Source organism: Labrus mixtus, chromosome 7 (genome assembly GCF_963584025.1).
Source record: "Labrus mixtus chromosome 7, fLabMix1.1, whole genome shotgun sequence".
NCBI classification, from domain to species: Eukaryota; Metazoa; Chordata; class Actinopteri; order Labriformes; family Labridae; genus Labrus; species Labrus mixtus.
The window spans coordinates 2,252,441-2,267,762 of NC_083618.1; the positions used below are offsets into that span (position 1 = coordinate 2,252,441).

At 38.9% G+C, this 15,322-nt stretch overlaps 1 protein-coding gene across 3 annotated transcripts in view; it reads right to left on the reverse strand.

Moving 5' to 3' along the window:
• Positions 1-2,395: 2,395 nt before the first annotated feature.
• kif21b (kinesin family member 21B) overlaps positions 2,396-15,322 on the reverse strand; it is a 69,379-nt gene continuing 56,452 nt past the window's right edge. For 2 of the 3 annotated variants that reach the window (XM_061042042.1, XM_061042041.1), the window contains exons 32-33: positions 10,983-11,182; positions 2,396-8,233 (exon numbers count right to left, since the gene is read on the reverse strand). In XM_061042042.1, coding sequence (XP_060898025.1) covers positions 8,185-8,233; positions 10,983-11,182 — 249 coding nt within the window. In that variant the 3' untranslated portion in view covers positions 2,396-8,184. Of the gene's footprint in view, positions 8,234-9,738; positions 9,876-10,982; positions 11,183-15,322 lie in introns of all 3 variants that reach the window. The other variant, XM_061042040.1, reaches the window with a different exon arrangement.

Genomic DNA, 15,322 nt, shown 5'->3' on the forward strand with positions numbered 1-15,322 from the left:
TTCACAGTTCTCTAAGCTGGATGACTTTTGCTTGTTTTTGGTGTCACACCCATTACCATCCTCTTCTACATCCGTGTTTCCCTCCAGGATGATTGTTGTTATGAGTCTTTTCAGGTATAAGTTTGGTAAAATTAAAATTTACTGGATAAGAAAATTTGGTCAGCTCAGCATAATTAGCAATTGCCACAAAAACACTAAGTCATATATAGATAAGACTGTAAAAATAATTGTGATGTCTTTCTTGAGATGAAAAAAAAATCAGTCATGGTTCTTGCTACTATTTAAGAGTTCAAGGCACATTGCAGATGTGTTGTCATGATAAAAGTTTCTTTTCAGTCTGCTTTGGTCTATTACCTGCACATTAGTGTCACTAACATTAAAGGTCCCATATTATGCTTTTTCTGGTTTTATATGCTCTTTAGTGTGTTTTCCAAGTATCCTGTGCATGTTTAGACACATCTATGTGCAAAAATTCAAAGTCCGTGGAAACGCAGCTTCTCCTACGTCCTCCTGTTAGCTGTAGCATTAGCTGCATGTAACGCTCGGTTCTAGCCCCCCTCGTTAAAAATGTGTCAGTGTGACATCTTGTCAGTGTGAGATCACTGATCTAAGCCCATTGGCTCGTTGTGACAAGCCCTGCAGCTCATGTTGAAATTTCCGAGAAGCGTGCTGAGCAACTGACCAATAATGACAGAGCGGATCGGCAGACCAATCAGAGCAGACTTGGCCCACGTGGGACGGACTCAGAGCGTAGAGGGAGCAAGGAGGAGCAGTACATGAAAACAGACACTTTTTTATAACTTCAGCTATTGTGAACGTACAAAAGTAAGTACATAGATTAAATATACAAACCCCAAAAAGGGCAGAATATGGGCTCTTTAAAAAACAAATGATGAGCTGAGGAAGTCAAAAAAGACTACTGATGATTAAAGTAAATTACTAACACCAGCTCAAGATGTCAACGTGCTCTCCATGAGAAATTTGAAAGGTTAAACAGGTGTGCCGATAAGTGTCACAAATGACATTTTTGGTGCTTTTTTAAATGGTGCACCAAAATTAGAAATCATCCCCTGGGGACCATGAATGCCTCTGTATGACCCCTTTGATCCATGAACATCTGTAATCCCTGGCAAGATCCAGAATCTTTACTTTTTTGGAGTTAAATTAGTTTCAGTATAATCACCAGGAAGCATAATGGATATCAGTTTATTACTGAGATTGATGGATCAGCATGTAAGAACAGACCTACTGGAGCATTGAAGTGTACTCAAAAAGACAAATTGAAATTTCAGGAGTTCATCATAGCAGAGAGCAGATGGAGCACGCACAGCTGGGACGTGACAGGGTCTGTGTATGGATGTTTATTTGTTTGTGACTGGCATTTTCAAACGGCTGCTGCCTCCTCTGAGTCGGTAATGGCCGTCGTACATCACAGCGCTTGCATCTCTCGTCGCTGCTGAGACAAGCGAAGCTCGACTCAAGTTAATGATCAGAGTTTGCCAAGGAAATGAAGATGTATGAGTTTGGAGTCTGTATCTCCAGCCCTGAAGTGAAAAGAAAATGTATCTGGATGAAAAACATCTGCCTATGTCTACGTCTCATCTGTTACAACCTGTTTGTGTGTTTACCCTGAATGATCAATAAACTCCTTCTCCATCTGTAAGGTGAACAATCATTTCATTTCAGACAGGAGGAGATCAAGAGCTAAGTGTTGCAATAAGCAGATTGACTGCTAAACAGCTAAGAGCCCAGTACTCTGGTTCAGAACCGTTGTCTTTGAGTGATCAGAGGAGTGTGATCCTGTGATAAATAATATGTTTATTTTTATTTTCTTGATGATCAAGAATCAGAAGACACCAATTAAGCATAAGAGGGAGTTACTGCATATAAGCTTGGCTGCTTCTCGGCAAAAGCAATCCTCACAGCCTGCTGATGTTCAATAAGTACAACAGAAATTCCTCAAATGTGATATGCAAGAGTTTATAGTTGTGGTAGTTTGAGTTTTCTGTGAACAGAACTATAGTTCCATAACTTGACTTTTGTTCTGTATATCAGCACTCATGGAATGCCTCTTGCCCTATCACAGTATTTCAAATGGTCAGCTTTATAGGCCAGGTGTGCTCACAAAAACTAATACGTACAAGACTAATGAGAAAATAGTGCAGTGGTAAGTAGTGCAAAAATTATCCATTAGGTTTATATACATGAGGTACTAAGTTTTGCAGAATTTACATTAAGCAGTGTTCATAGATGGATATCAGATTAGGAGGATGATAATACAGTATTTACATGATTAAGTGTTGACCATATTTGATAGGAACTTACTGCTGTAAAATGTATGTATGTACACCATCTTTGGCACATCTTTGACACACCATGATACACAAAGCACAGATGTTTTTAACTCATTTATTGTCTTGAGGGAACGTTCGGTCCTTCATTAAATACTTACTTACATTATTTACAGTCACATATTTTACATGGCTTGTTCACATGCACATAGTCATATAAAAAAAAACTGTACACACATTTACACTCATTTAAGAGGGAGTAGTCTGCGCAATAAAAGGCACAAATGACCTTTGACCCTGCATTTAAGTCCCATGAGTACATATTTCACAGACACCATAACAAACTGTATCACCAATGTGTGACCCCCATGTGACAACACACACACCTGGAGAAACACAACTTGAGAAAGCCAGAGGAGAAGCGTGTCGTTTGTGTGTGTGTGTGCGACAGCGACTCGCAGTGAAGTGCCCTCTTGATCAGCAGCCCTCTTGATTGTGTCTAAAAGCGATCTCATCCCTCAGCATACTGAGGCAAAGTCTTTTCAGCCGTACTGATAAAGTGAGCCGAGAAGTCATCTGACTCACATCTGTGAGAACGATCTACAATCCTCAGAAGAAATCTGTTACAGATTCAGGATATTAAGTGGATGATTATTAAAGTCCTGCAGACACATTCTGTTCTTGTAAGGCAGTTAGGCCTGTTAGAAGAGGCACAAGGCTGAAGCTGAGATGCTGATTACCGAGGTTTCCTTTCCTGGTAATCATAAGATCTTTTGCCTGGGCTGGAAATGCTCAAGGTGTTTTATCACATAATCAATTGGACTGGTGGCTTGACTCTCTGATCGCCTTTTGTATTCACAAAATACCAGACGGACCGGTTTACAGGCAAAATATAACGAGGCACAGCTGCCTTAGCTCAATATTTCTCCTGAAATAAGAGCAAATTGAAACATTGTTTTAAAGGTTGAGTGGTTAATTTGGCACTGTTATCATGTAATTCTGAATAATTTATTTGCAAGAACGGTAGCCCCAAAAGTCCCACTGTGAGTTCTCCAGGATTTGTTTTGTTTTTTAATACAACTGGGATCATCAGAATCCACATTTACAACATACAATTTAACCTATGTTCTTAGTCCAAGTGATATGTAGCTTTGGTCAAACAGCTTCGTAATCTTAATAAAGATTGTATTAAGATTAAAAGGTAGCTACAATAGACTTGTTTTCTATGTTTGGCTACAGAACTACCAATTAGGAATAAGAGAGTATGGCTAAAACAATACTCACTACATGCTCAACGGTGCATTAAATGAGACACTATCCCTCTCTGAATGAACATTAGAGAGAAGGTCAGAGAGATTAAAGTGAGATCCACCTCATTTTGTGTCTCTCGTCTTCTTTCATAGAATAATATCAAGTGTTTGTGGTCAGTGATATTACGAAATACCAGCAGACAGCCAGGGAAATAAGGATGGAGAAAATTCACATTTTCCAAAACCATTTGCTATTAAAAAAAAAAAAACAGGGGGTGAGGGGGGGGGACTTTAAAGGCAGGGACAGACTGGGCACTGACTTTCAAAGACTTGTCAGTATATAACATACCATATTAGCACAAACATCAATTTCTAAAACCTAATGAGGAGCTAAGCAGGGGTGGTTCGTCTCAGTACGATTTTAGTTCTTCAAGCCCCATTAGAGTCTCATGAACTCTGTTTTTGTAAACTAAGTCTAAAACTAGGCTTAATATATATTACTGTAAGACAGTTATCGTAGTATTCACAGCTGTGTTCATAATCCAAAGTGCATGTTAATCCTAACTTGCAGAGATTACTCCAAGGTTATCTGATGAGGATGGTCAATTAACCTCACCTAACTCTGTAATATTCAAAAAGCTCTGACACATATTTACACATTGTCAATAAATGAAGTGGTGCTCACATTAGCATATTAGAAGCCGACTACTTTTAATAAAGTTTGAGTGTGGCTGATCTAAATCCAGATTAAACATTTTCTGCGTCTGCTTGGCTAAAACAAAAAACTTTTCTGCAAGCGCCTTTTGTGAAGCACATGACATGGTCAAGCTTCATAATCCAAAAAATAGCCAAATACTTTTCAGATTTTGATAGCACACACACACACTCAGGTGATAGTACCAGCAGAAGTGGATTTCAGTGTTTTAAAATGTCTAATTAGTCAGTCGTAAGCACCACTTACACCATGCATCTGTCAGCAAATGTACAAGCACCTAGGAGAGAATCTAAAGCTACAGTATGACAAGATCATCTTTCACAAAATCAGCATTCACATTGTGCCCATGTCCCCTTTCTGTCAGACTCAGGTTGAGAAGAGAAACAAATGGTTATGTTTTACCAGTCCTTACATTTGGGAAATTGGACAAATTATCATTTCACAACTCTACGATTGTTGAACTACTGAAAGACAATAGTTAGACACAATTTAGAACAACATTTTAAGTTAAAGCAACTTATTAAATAACTTCAACCTTTGAAAAAAAAGTGCTAACATGTTTATTTAACGACTTAGCAAAACACATTTTAATGTAATACTAGAGGTAGAAAAGCTAAAACTGACAGGATAATGGTATGTTAGCTAATTAACCATTATGATGGCTGAATGCTAACATTAGCTGTTGTAACTGTAAAAGTAATCAAAACAACTTATCAGTAAAGTCATGAAGATGGCAAAGTCAACAGCTAACCATTCACCCAATTCTTATAACATTAACTTCAGCTAGCGTTTCTGATTTGCTAGTAATTTATGGCATTTTTATTTGCATAGTGTAACACTGTCAAACACTTACGGTATGTTAGCCAGGAAGTGGTTGAATGCTAGCATTAGCTGTTGAGACTTAACTTTTTTTCGCCAATAAGTTATCAAAACTTAAACTATCCATTTTCATTTCTGTTGTCAATCAAGAGTCAATGAAATGATAACTACTTTCAGTTGATTACAGAAATTTAAGACTGGAACATAGCAATAGTTTTGCAGTATTTCAGCTTCACACCCTGAGCATGATGTCGGAGATACATTTGTGTGAAGACAGTGGAAAGTAAAAACAGAGATCGGCTGCTTTAGGATTGCTTTAACATCAAACCTCAGAGCTTCTGAGCAAGGTCAGTTTGGCTAATTAGCACGGACACATACTGTGAACAGTGAAGGTTATGTAGTCTGACTTAAGGTCACAGTAAAGACCCCAATTTGGAAGCTTAATATTTCCACTGAACAAATGTTGTACCGCTCATTGCAGTTTTTTTTTTATGAAACTATTATACAATATTTTACACATATTTTGAACAAGAAACATTGTTCAAAATTCAGTGCACATCTCCTCAAAGTTGCAACACTTTCAGTTTGACCCTATTGGAAAGATGCTCTTCGTTTTGTCACAGCACAAAGATAAATAAAGGGATTCAAATGGAAAACAAAACATGGAAATGGGTACATAACAAAAAGGTTGGCACACTGATAGTACCATTCTTTTTTTTTTTTTTCAAAATAAACAATCTCTCAAACAAGGCATTTGGTTGATTCAAAGAGCTACTAAAATCCACAGGGTCGACTCATTTCTAGAGTATAACTTACGATATCTTAAACCATTACCTGAGTTTCTAAGTGTAGAATTATATTAAAACCAAGATTGCTTCAACAACCCCCCCCCCCCCCCCCCCCCCATATCCCATAAACATAAAACCAAAACCCATATAATTGCTTTTGGAGAGTTTCAGCAGCTTCAGCCTTATGATGGCGGCATCAGCCATCAGCAGCACATATTCAGGGAGAATTTGCGAGATGTAGCAGGCATTCACTAGCCTCAGCACCTTTAAATGCTATTTTTGTGGTCCAAGCTTTGTTTTGTTTATCCTACATAATGTTTCTGGGTCTTTTACAAGAAAGAGAGCACTAAATCAGAAGAGTATTGTTTTTTTCAATGGAAAGACTTTCAGACATTCACAGACATGAATTGTGTTTTATCAGGCAGTAAGACATTCGAATGAAAAAAAGCTTTTAAATAATTTTGGACTGATGTAAAAAGACTAAGTTAAAACTAAAAGTGATGTGCAATCCAGCTCATATCTGTGTGAAGCAGACAACAAAAGGATCATTGAAGAGACTTTTAAGACTTGGGTTATTACTGCTGCCTGTAGGCGTGTGTGTGTGTGTGTGTGTGTGTGTGTGTGTGTGTGTGTGTGTGTCAGTGGTGTGCTGCAGTGCTTCATTAAAGAGACACTAAATCAACACAGTGAGGGATGCCAAGACCTATCAGGCGAGATGGATAACCGAAACATCCGCTAAAATATTGGTTTTGTGTGCGTGTCCACAGTGGGTTCATGTGTGTGTGTTTGCCCACACACACAAAATTTGCCAGATAAACAGATTTGTAAACCAGAACATGGGGACAAGAAGTTTCCTCCTGCCTTGAAATGTAAGCAGCGAAAGTGGGTGGAAGTAAACTGGGATTTTTATTAAGAAATCCCCCCTCAGTTATGACCTACTTTCACCCAGAGTAATCTCCCCTGAAAGCAGCCGGTATAGAGCTGCGAGACCTCTAATTAAAAATGATTCCTAAAGAAAGTCAGATGCTGGGAAATGAGGTGGACTCTTAAGTAAGGCTGGTCAGACTGATACAGTTGCTAACCTTAAAGATCAGAGGGGAGCAGAAACCAGGCAGAAAAAGGGTTTGGGGTGCTGGAAGGGCTTTTTTTAGCATCTGTGTGGAGGATGAATGGCAGGTATGGAGCACACACAGCTGTGGATGGTTGATTTAATATCTGGCACTTTGGCCTCAATGGACTCACTAATTTGTCAGGAGTGGACTGTAGGTGTGTATCATGTGTATCTGCAGGTTTTTTTTTTTTTCCGCTGTGCTTGGCACTTTACACAACAAATAATACAATCCCGTGAGAATCCTCCGGGGGTGGTGCTACCTTAGCGGTGCTACTGGATGTGTGCTTTCCTGTTTGCAAGGTCAGCAGATAGACAAGGCTGATAGCTGGAGGGCCCACCGAGGACACATCCACACAGAGATGAAGAGCCAGGCATCAAATAAAGACTTAAAATTTGTCAAGCGCCTGGTGTTTGAACACAGAGACCCGTAAAAAAAAATGTTCCCACCCACCTCACGCACAAGTTCAAAACAACTGAGGTAGGGAAAATAATAAATAAGTTAAAGTCATTAAAAACACGACTCGCCGAATGCAGTTAGTTTCAGTGATGAACTGAGAGTAACTTTAAACAAAAAAGTGATTGGAAGGAGATTCCAGAGACAATGACTGAACATCCAGTGACGGTGTTTTGTGTTTCTTCTTTTGATCAGTCACCATAATGACCTCACAGCATGTTCAGTATCCAAACAGTCTCAACTCTCATGAACGTTAACAGTCCTGACTGGAGGAACAGAGATCCCAGTTCTTAGTAAACGTCCCCTCTGGGATTTATATTCTCTTCGTGTCCTGACTCTAGGACACAACCGATACATGATTACACATCTTTCAGCAAAATTCTCTCCAGATGTTCCTCAGAGAACAGAAGGACACTTTTCATTTCCTCTTTATAACAGGCTGTGGTAGTTGTCACATCAAGAGAGAAATTGTTCTGCCTCGCGTATCCACAACAGACAAAAAAAATTAGGTTTGTCTTGTCCCAGTAGCATCACACCTGAATGGCATTTTCAAATTGGCAGTAAAAAAATCTGAAAGGCAAATTGTATTTTTGCCTTTGAATACATATCCCGACTCCACTTTGTCATTTTTCACCTTCACAAAGAAGCAGACAAAAAAAAACACCTTGATTGCCTTGGAAAGTGTGCACCTTGTTGCTGGAGGTGAGTCGCTCAGGCAAGATGGCTGACAGAAAAGGAACCACGGTCTTTTGTTTGTCACCTCTTCCTCCAAACCTTTGATGACCAGATCTTCACTGTCTTGTCGCTAGAAGAGAGAGAGAGAGACAGAGAGAGAGAGAGAGAGAGAGACAGAGAGAGCGGGAGAGAGAGAGAGAGAGAGAGAGAGAGAGAGGGTGGGATGATGAGCAAAAGCAAAATAAATAAAGGAGAACACAACAAAAGGGAAAAAATAACTGAACATCAATCAAGCTGTTTTCTCTTTCAAAACAAACCATTGTACATCAGACACAACATGAAGGATTGACTTAAAAGTAAACCTCACACACACACACACACACACACACACACACACACACACACACACACACACACACACACACACACACACACACACACACACACACACACACACACACTTTAAAGAACGTTCTCTATCGTGTCAGTAAATAAAAACATCTCTCTGCCTTCTCAGAGAAGTGTGGAAGAAGTTCATATGATTGATAACAATGGAACAAGTGAAAGTAACCACACTCTCTCCAACTTTACTCCCAGTGGACCCTGTAAGTTCAGTTTCAGAACACTTTGTACTGGTAGGCTAGGCATTACATTTCCATTTCACAGTTTCGGGTAATTAGATGTGCACCTTGTTAAGCACATACTAAATGTCAGTCGAGTTGATCTTCCGCTCTCTGTATGTCAAATATGAAGCTTCTGCAACAGATTTGATCCAGGGAACCAAGACATCAACACTCAGAAATAGACAAAGTATATGATTTGGTTAATCCCAAACAAACACTACACTATCAAGATGTCTAATAAGGGTTTCTTGCCTACGGTCTTTATGCTAAGCTAAGTGTTTGTCCTTTCAAAATAATAATAACTGCAAGCTGCAAACATGACAGACATAGAGATATATTTCTTCCTGTTTGTCTCTTGCTGAAAAGTAACCTAAAAGTGAATTTCACAAAATGTTCACTATTCCTCTAAAGGCTCTGTACACCCCACACAGATGTTTAATTACTCGGGTTGATAAGACCGGGTCGGGGTTAAACATTGGTAGAGCTACGGTGAGCATTTACAAAGCAATTAATTCTAAGCACCAACAAGTGTGATAACAGGTCAACAAGTCCTTCAGTCCTGCACAAACTGGTTCTACAAGAATCAACGAGGGAACAGAGCTGTCCGTCAAACAAACTGGTCCATGCCCACATATAGCTGAGTGGAGGTTTGATCACTAACACCTGTGTGGATGTACAAGGCATTTAGAAAGAACAACATACACACAGACACACTTGATTTGAAGACAGAAAAGTTATTCTGGGCAGAACTTTTGTTCAGTAAATTAGATTTTTTGTGTTGAGGCAGAGGTCTGCAAATGAAGAATTAACCATCATTAAACATTAAAAACAGAAAGCCTCAAAACAAACAAAAAAGAAGAGAAAAGAATATCAGAAGAACTGAAGTGAAATTTGAAGCAGATCAGATAAATGCAAACAGAAAAGTCTGGGTTCCATCCAGGTGAAGGAAATCAAAAGTAGGTGAAATGGACCTTTGGTGGAAAAAGAAGCTAGAAATGAGTTAAGAGAGTACCAGAGGAAGGGAGGGTTGGTGAGCGGAGGAGAGGCAATCATGGGAGGCTGGTGGCTCTGCCCTTGATGGCCAGGACCCGTCGAGGAAGACATGGGGTTAAACCCGGGACATAGCTCCACAACTTCACCCTGCAGTCACTGTGTTCAACAAGGGGGGGGGGGGCAGTACAGGAAGAAGAGGAGGAGGAAGGTTGGGAGAGGAGAGTTTAAGAGACCAAACAAGAGGAAATATTTGTCCTCAGAAAAGATGGCGGAAGACCAGAAAGACATGAAGAGATAACGTAAAGAGAAGAAGAAAGAGAAGAAAGGAATGAGGAGGAGAAAGTTAACTTCAGCCTGCTGGTCGGATCAAAAAAAAAAAAGATTAATGAAGGCAGTCTGAGGAGGACGAACAATGTCCCAATAACACACACAAACAAACAAACACAAAGAGTTAAAAAGCATCTTCTCAACAACAGGGTAGAGTATTGACACACACACACACACCTAAAGATGAACACATGAGATGAAGCAGGAATGAATCATGATCCATATAGTTCCCTCCATAAAGAACATATCAGGTGAAGGAGAAACATTCCCCCTCTAGTTTTAGCAGTACAAAACTTAAAAAGGCACGTTCTCCACTTCTCAAACTTCAGAATTAATATTTTTCTATGTCAAAAAATGTAACCAAAACCAAAAATGTATGCAATGAATGTTCATATATCAGATATATAAGGTTTTCATCTTCAAATCCAAGCTGGGCGCTGTAGTTCTAATCAAATGTTACTCAAACAAGAGGTAAGCTTCCATTTGATTGAGGACTATTTTCAGCAGCTGAGAAACACATTGATAACATGAAGGTTGACAGTGTAGTTCATAGTTTAATTATGCTCCAGGGGGAACAGAAGAAAGAAGATTAATCAGGCAGCGATTACACTTTTAGCCTTTTAGCCACGTGAGCATAAATTGTTAGTTTTGGTCTTTTCATAGAGTTATGTGAAATAAACAAAATGTAGGATATCAGTAGTCTTGTACTTTGACGTTTATGCATGTTTCAGTTCAAAACTAAATCACGTTCTCACAACAGTAATTGTTGTGAATCATACATTACGTTCTTTAGGGCTTATGAAAATTCCTTTTACTTCCAAAATAGATGATGTTTCTCAAAATAATTATTACATTTTTTTTTAGATGACTATCATTTGAGAAACTTCTATTTTACAGCCCCACCAAAAGAAAGCACATTGAGAGCAGTGTCAGTACCTGGATGCAGTGAAGATCTGTCTTGAATTGGTACATATGGCGTTAATTGGGCTGTCATGACCTCTGACCTCTCCTATGGGAGTGAAGTTGTCCACGTTCCACACTTTCAACATGCCGCCCCGACAGGCGCTCAGCAGCATGGGCCGACCTGGGACGTATGCCAGAGCGCAAACCCAGTCCTTATGGGCGTTGGGGATTTGCTGTGGAGCCAAAGCAGAAACAAAAAGTCAGCGAGAGTGAAATACAGATTTTAGATGTTCCTGTTTTCACATCAAAGTGTTCCAGTAACAGTTTTTATGAATGTGAGTCATCTGGGTTGTTGCGCTCTAAATATAGAAGCAGAAAAACATGATGAGTGCCTTATTTTTTAATGGATGTAAATCATCTACAGTAATGCACCATATTTTGTGAATGGCAAATTGTTGCTAGGCAACATACAAGTCAGACTCACTAATGTTGTATTTAGCTTCAATGCTGTAGTTATTCTTAGCTCATGTGTCTGTGCGCTCAGTATGTTACAATATCTTTTCATGGACTTAGAAAGGATTCTTCTGTCTTACATTTACAAAGATTCAATAATGACATGAGCTGCTGATTCATTTAGCAACAGGAAGTACATCAAGCCAAGGCTAACAATGTGTGCATGCGTTGTTAAAATGTGAGAAGAATCACAAGAGTGTGTCAGAAATGTCAGAAATGTTTCAATTCTCTACATTTTATGCAAATATAAGGTTGATTTTTTTTCAAGCACATCTTGTTCCAACAATCTTTTTTGCTGTTTGTGAAGCACTTTATAACTCTGTTCAGACAGTGCTTTATAAATAAAGGTTATCATAGTGATGTCTGTTACACATTTAAGTGCCACATGTCTGTTTAACCTTCACTTCTGACCAAACCCTTATTAGAGAACCAAACAGAACATGTCTTTCATCACATACTCCTGAAGGAATTGAAGAGAAAATGAGGAACCTGTGAGGATGTTATCCATAATCAGTCCACACTGGCTACATATTCATGTAGAATAAACATAAGGAAAACAATTTGAATGTTACAGGAGGATTCATTAAACATTAATCTTGCTCTGCTTTGGCTAGTTTTTCTTTTTTATCTCAACCAACTGAGCTGCAGATCATTTTTTATCTAATCAATGAAAACCATGAACAGGGAGATAACTTTATTGTGTTTACCTACTTTCTCCTGTCGTTTCCTGTTAAGTTGCCTCTGTCTTTTTTCTCAGAACGTTACTTTTCAGATTAGCTTCACCAGAATGAAACCTTGTATGAAGTTCATTTTCAGGATTGTTTCCACCAGGTGTCTCAGATTACAGATCTTTCTTTTCTGAACATTTTGAAGCTATTCTCCTCCTTTTCACAAGTTTTTATAGGCAGTAAATTAAAGGGTGTATCTATGCCGTATCTGCATTCAAGCCCTTCACATATAATCTAAATAAAGAACCACCAATCTTAAACCCTGTGCTTTTCCTTTTTAGCTCTCTGTGCTAAAAGGAAATAAAAAGTATGTGATTGCAACTTGAAACTGAAGTAAAAGTTGGTTTCTGTTGAGTTGCTCTTCCTTAACCTGAGAGATGAGTAATATAAATGTCTTACGTAGGTATCACTTTTTATTGACTAAACAAAGCTGATTATCTGAAAACACTTTGACTCATCTGCTCTCAGTCATGACTGGTCATTTAAGACGACAAACGCTCCTGTTGATACTAATCCTTTAGGAACAAACTGGAAACTTCTGCCACAATACACACAGACTAAAACAAAGGTCTAATCCATCATATCAGCATCAATTCAATATAGCCATTTAATGCTTTCAGTGAAATGAAGGTGTCCTTTTCCGTCATTTCCCAGACCATGTACAGTAGTTATTATGTGCCAAATGTGTTGACTGACAGCAGTGATACACAGCAGAGGTTTCTGTTGCTGCAACATCACTGGCTAAAAGTCAGTTCTAAGTGAACTGGTACTTTAAGCTGTTATATGTGCTACTTGACTTTCCTGTTTGCCTAAAAAGGGATTCATTCAGGGCTCATTGAAGAAAACAAGGATTTGTTTTTGCCATTTTTTTTGTGTCAATTTTTTGTTCGAGATTTATCGATGAATTGCATAATCAGTCATTTCATTTCAAACCTTTATTTAGACTTCAAAAATCATTGAGGATTTCCCTCATTTGCAATGATGTCATATACAGTCATATACAATATGAGCCTTTTGCCATATCACCATCAACATAACATAACATGCCAGAGATTGTTTTAGGGGTAATTAGCAAATAGTGTTTCCACTATTTGCAAAGTAAATGCTGTTAGCATTATTTCAGCATTCAAAATCCAATACGTGATGGGTTGTTTTTATATTGTTTCCTGAAGTTTAACAGATACTGGATCTTGCACACCGAGCATGAGCGAATACAGTACCTCATAATGTTGTTCACGTACGAGCAGATTCTTGATTCATATGCAGATATTTAATTTATATGCAGACCTAGATGTAGGCTCAGGTCCTTTACATTAAACATTACCTACATTTCCTTTTAGTCAACGACTTGGAACAAATCTCAGCTTCTTTCAAAGTATAAATGAATAATGATGTTGCAAATCCTACTCTCAAATCAGTATTTGATTTATAGATTTCATATATGTTGTCTCTATATAATATGTTTGGTATTATCTGAGCCTCAAAGGTCTGTACAGGTGTGCAAGTTTAACTTATTTAAGGCTCCTTCCAAACTAACACCTTGACAACATGCCATGTCCTCTAAAGGCCTCTACGGGCCAGAAAAGGTCAGGAAATTGGAAATTGGTCCTTTGCACCAATAGGAAAAATGGAGAAAACCCTGAGTGAGGTAAGAGGTTTGGGATGTGGAGGAGCAATTACACAATACAAAGAGAGAGTTCACATGTTCCCCACATTACTGTAACAACTGTACACCAACACCTCATCACAGCGCCTTCACACTGCAGTTACTGTTGCATAAGCATGTTTACAAAGCAGTAAACATGCAAACTTGATAATGCTTTCTGGAAGGTCTATAAAATATTTATCAAGCCAGTGGGAGTCCCTTAACCACAGTGCTGAGTAATTATAAACACACTCTTCAAATGTTTTCCCTGGAAACTCACGTATGCATTTTCAGCAGAGGGGTTGGTGCAGAACAGCAACTCTGGAGGAGTTTCAGAGTCTGCTGTAATATATTCTATCACACCCCAAGCCACAATTTGATCCTGTTACATAATTAGACTGAGGCTGCAGCGTTAGAGAGGCTGTAAAAGAGATTGTGTTGGCTGCTTGGCAAATGAGGTTGAGGTCACATGCGGCAGACCTCAGACTGAGTTGATATAATTCAGCCTTTAAATGGAAATAATAATGTCTTGTGTTCTTGTTTTCTGTGTTTGGATTCACTAAATCTCACTACTAGTTGTGCAAAAAAAACTTGAAATATAATGTGCAGCTTAATATAAAAATTACAGAGCTAAGCAAATGAAAATCCACCCACAAGGTGCATCGTGATGCATTATTAGCAAGTACAGGCAAAGGAGGATACACAGGAGGCATCACAGCAGTCAACACACAGACAGGATAACTTTCCTCACTGGTACCTGCGGCTGTGATGCCTTCAGGTTCCAACACCCTGATGTTGACTCTGTTGCTTTTCAGCCACATCACACATGACAACACTCTGTTGACTTTCTCCACAGAGTGAACACATGTGGGGAACTGTCCAACAACAGAATGCTCAAATGCTTCACTGTGACAGCCGAGCCGATGTCAGAGTGAGATTCAGTCGCAATGAGCCCTGTGCAGGCTCAGAGGGTGTGTGTTAATGACTTCTCGTCTTCATGGACATTTATTGGAAAAAGTAAGGGGAAATCAATTCATCAGAATCAACCTGTTTCCTTCTTGCTAATGTCTACAACTTGACTCTACACATTTTTATTCAAAAGGTCATGAATAATTAGCCTCAGGGAACAGTGAACTCCTGCATGTTTTTTACAGTGCCCGCAGGCTCACTGCATATAACGTCAAGAGAAGGGTCGAGGAAAAGGACAGGGTTTGAAATTTGAACGTACGAGCTATACATCCACAATATATTTTCACTCTGCTTCTTGTTTAACTCAACCCTGCCGACCTTGTGTTCTTTGTCTGAACAAACCACAAATGTATCTTTAATTTTCACTGAGTCTAAATGAAAGTTGGAGTTTTCAGTTTGGTCTGATCATTAAATGTTTTAAATTCAACTTCTTAATCCATTAAATATTTTCCTTGCAGGCAACATTCAAATGAACCCCCCCCCCACCCACCCACACACACACACACACACACACACAC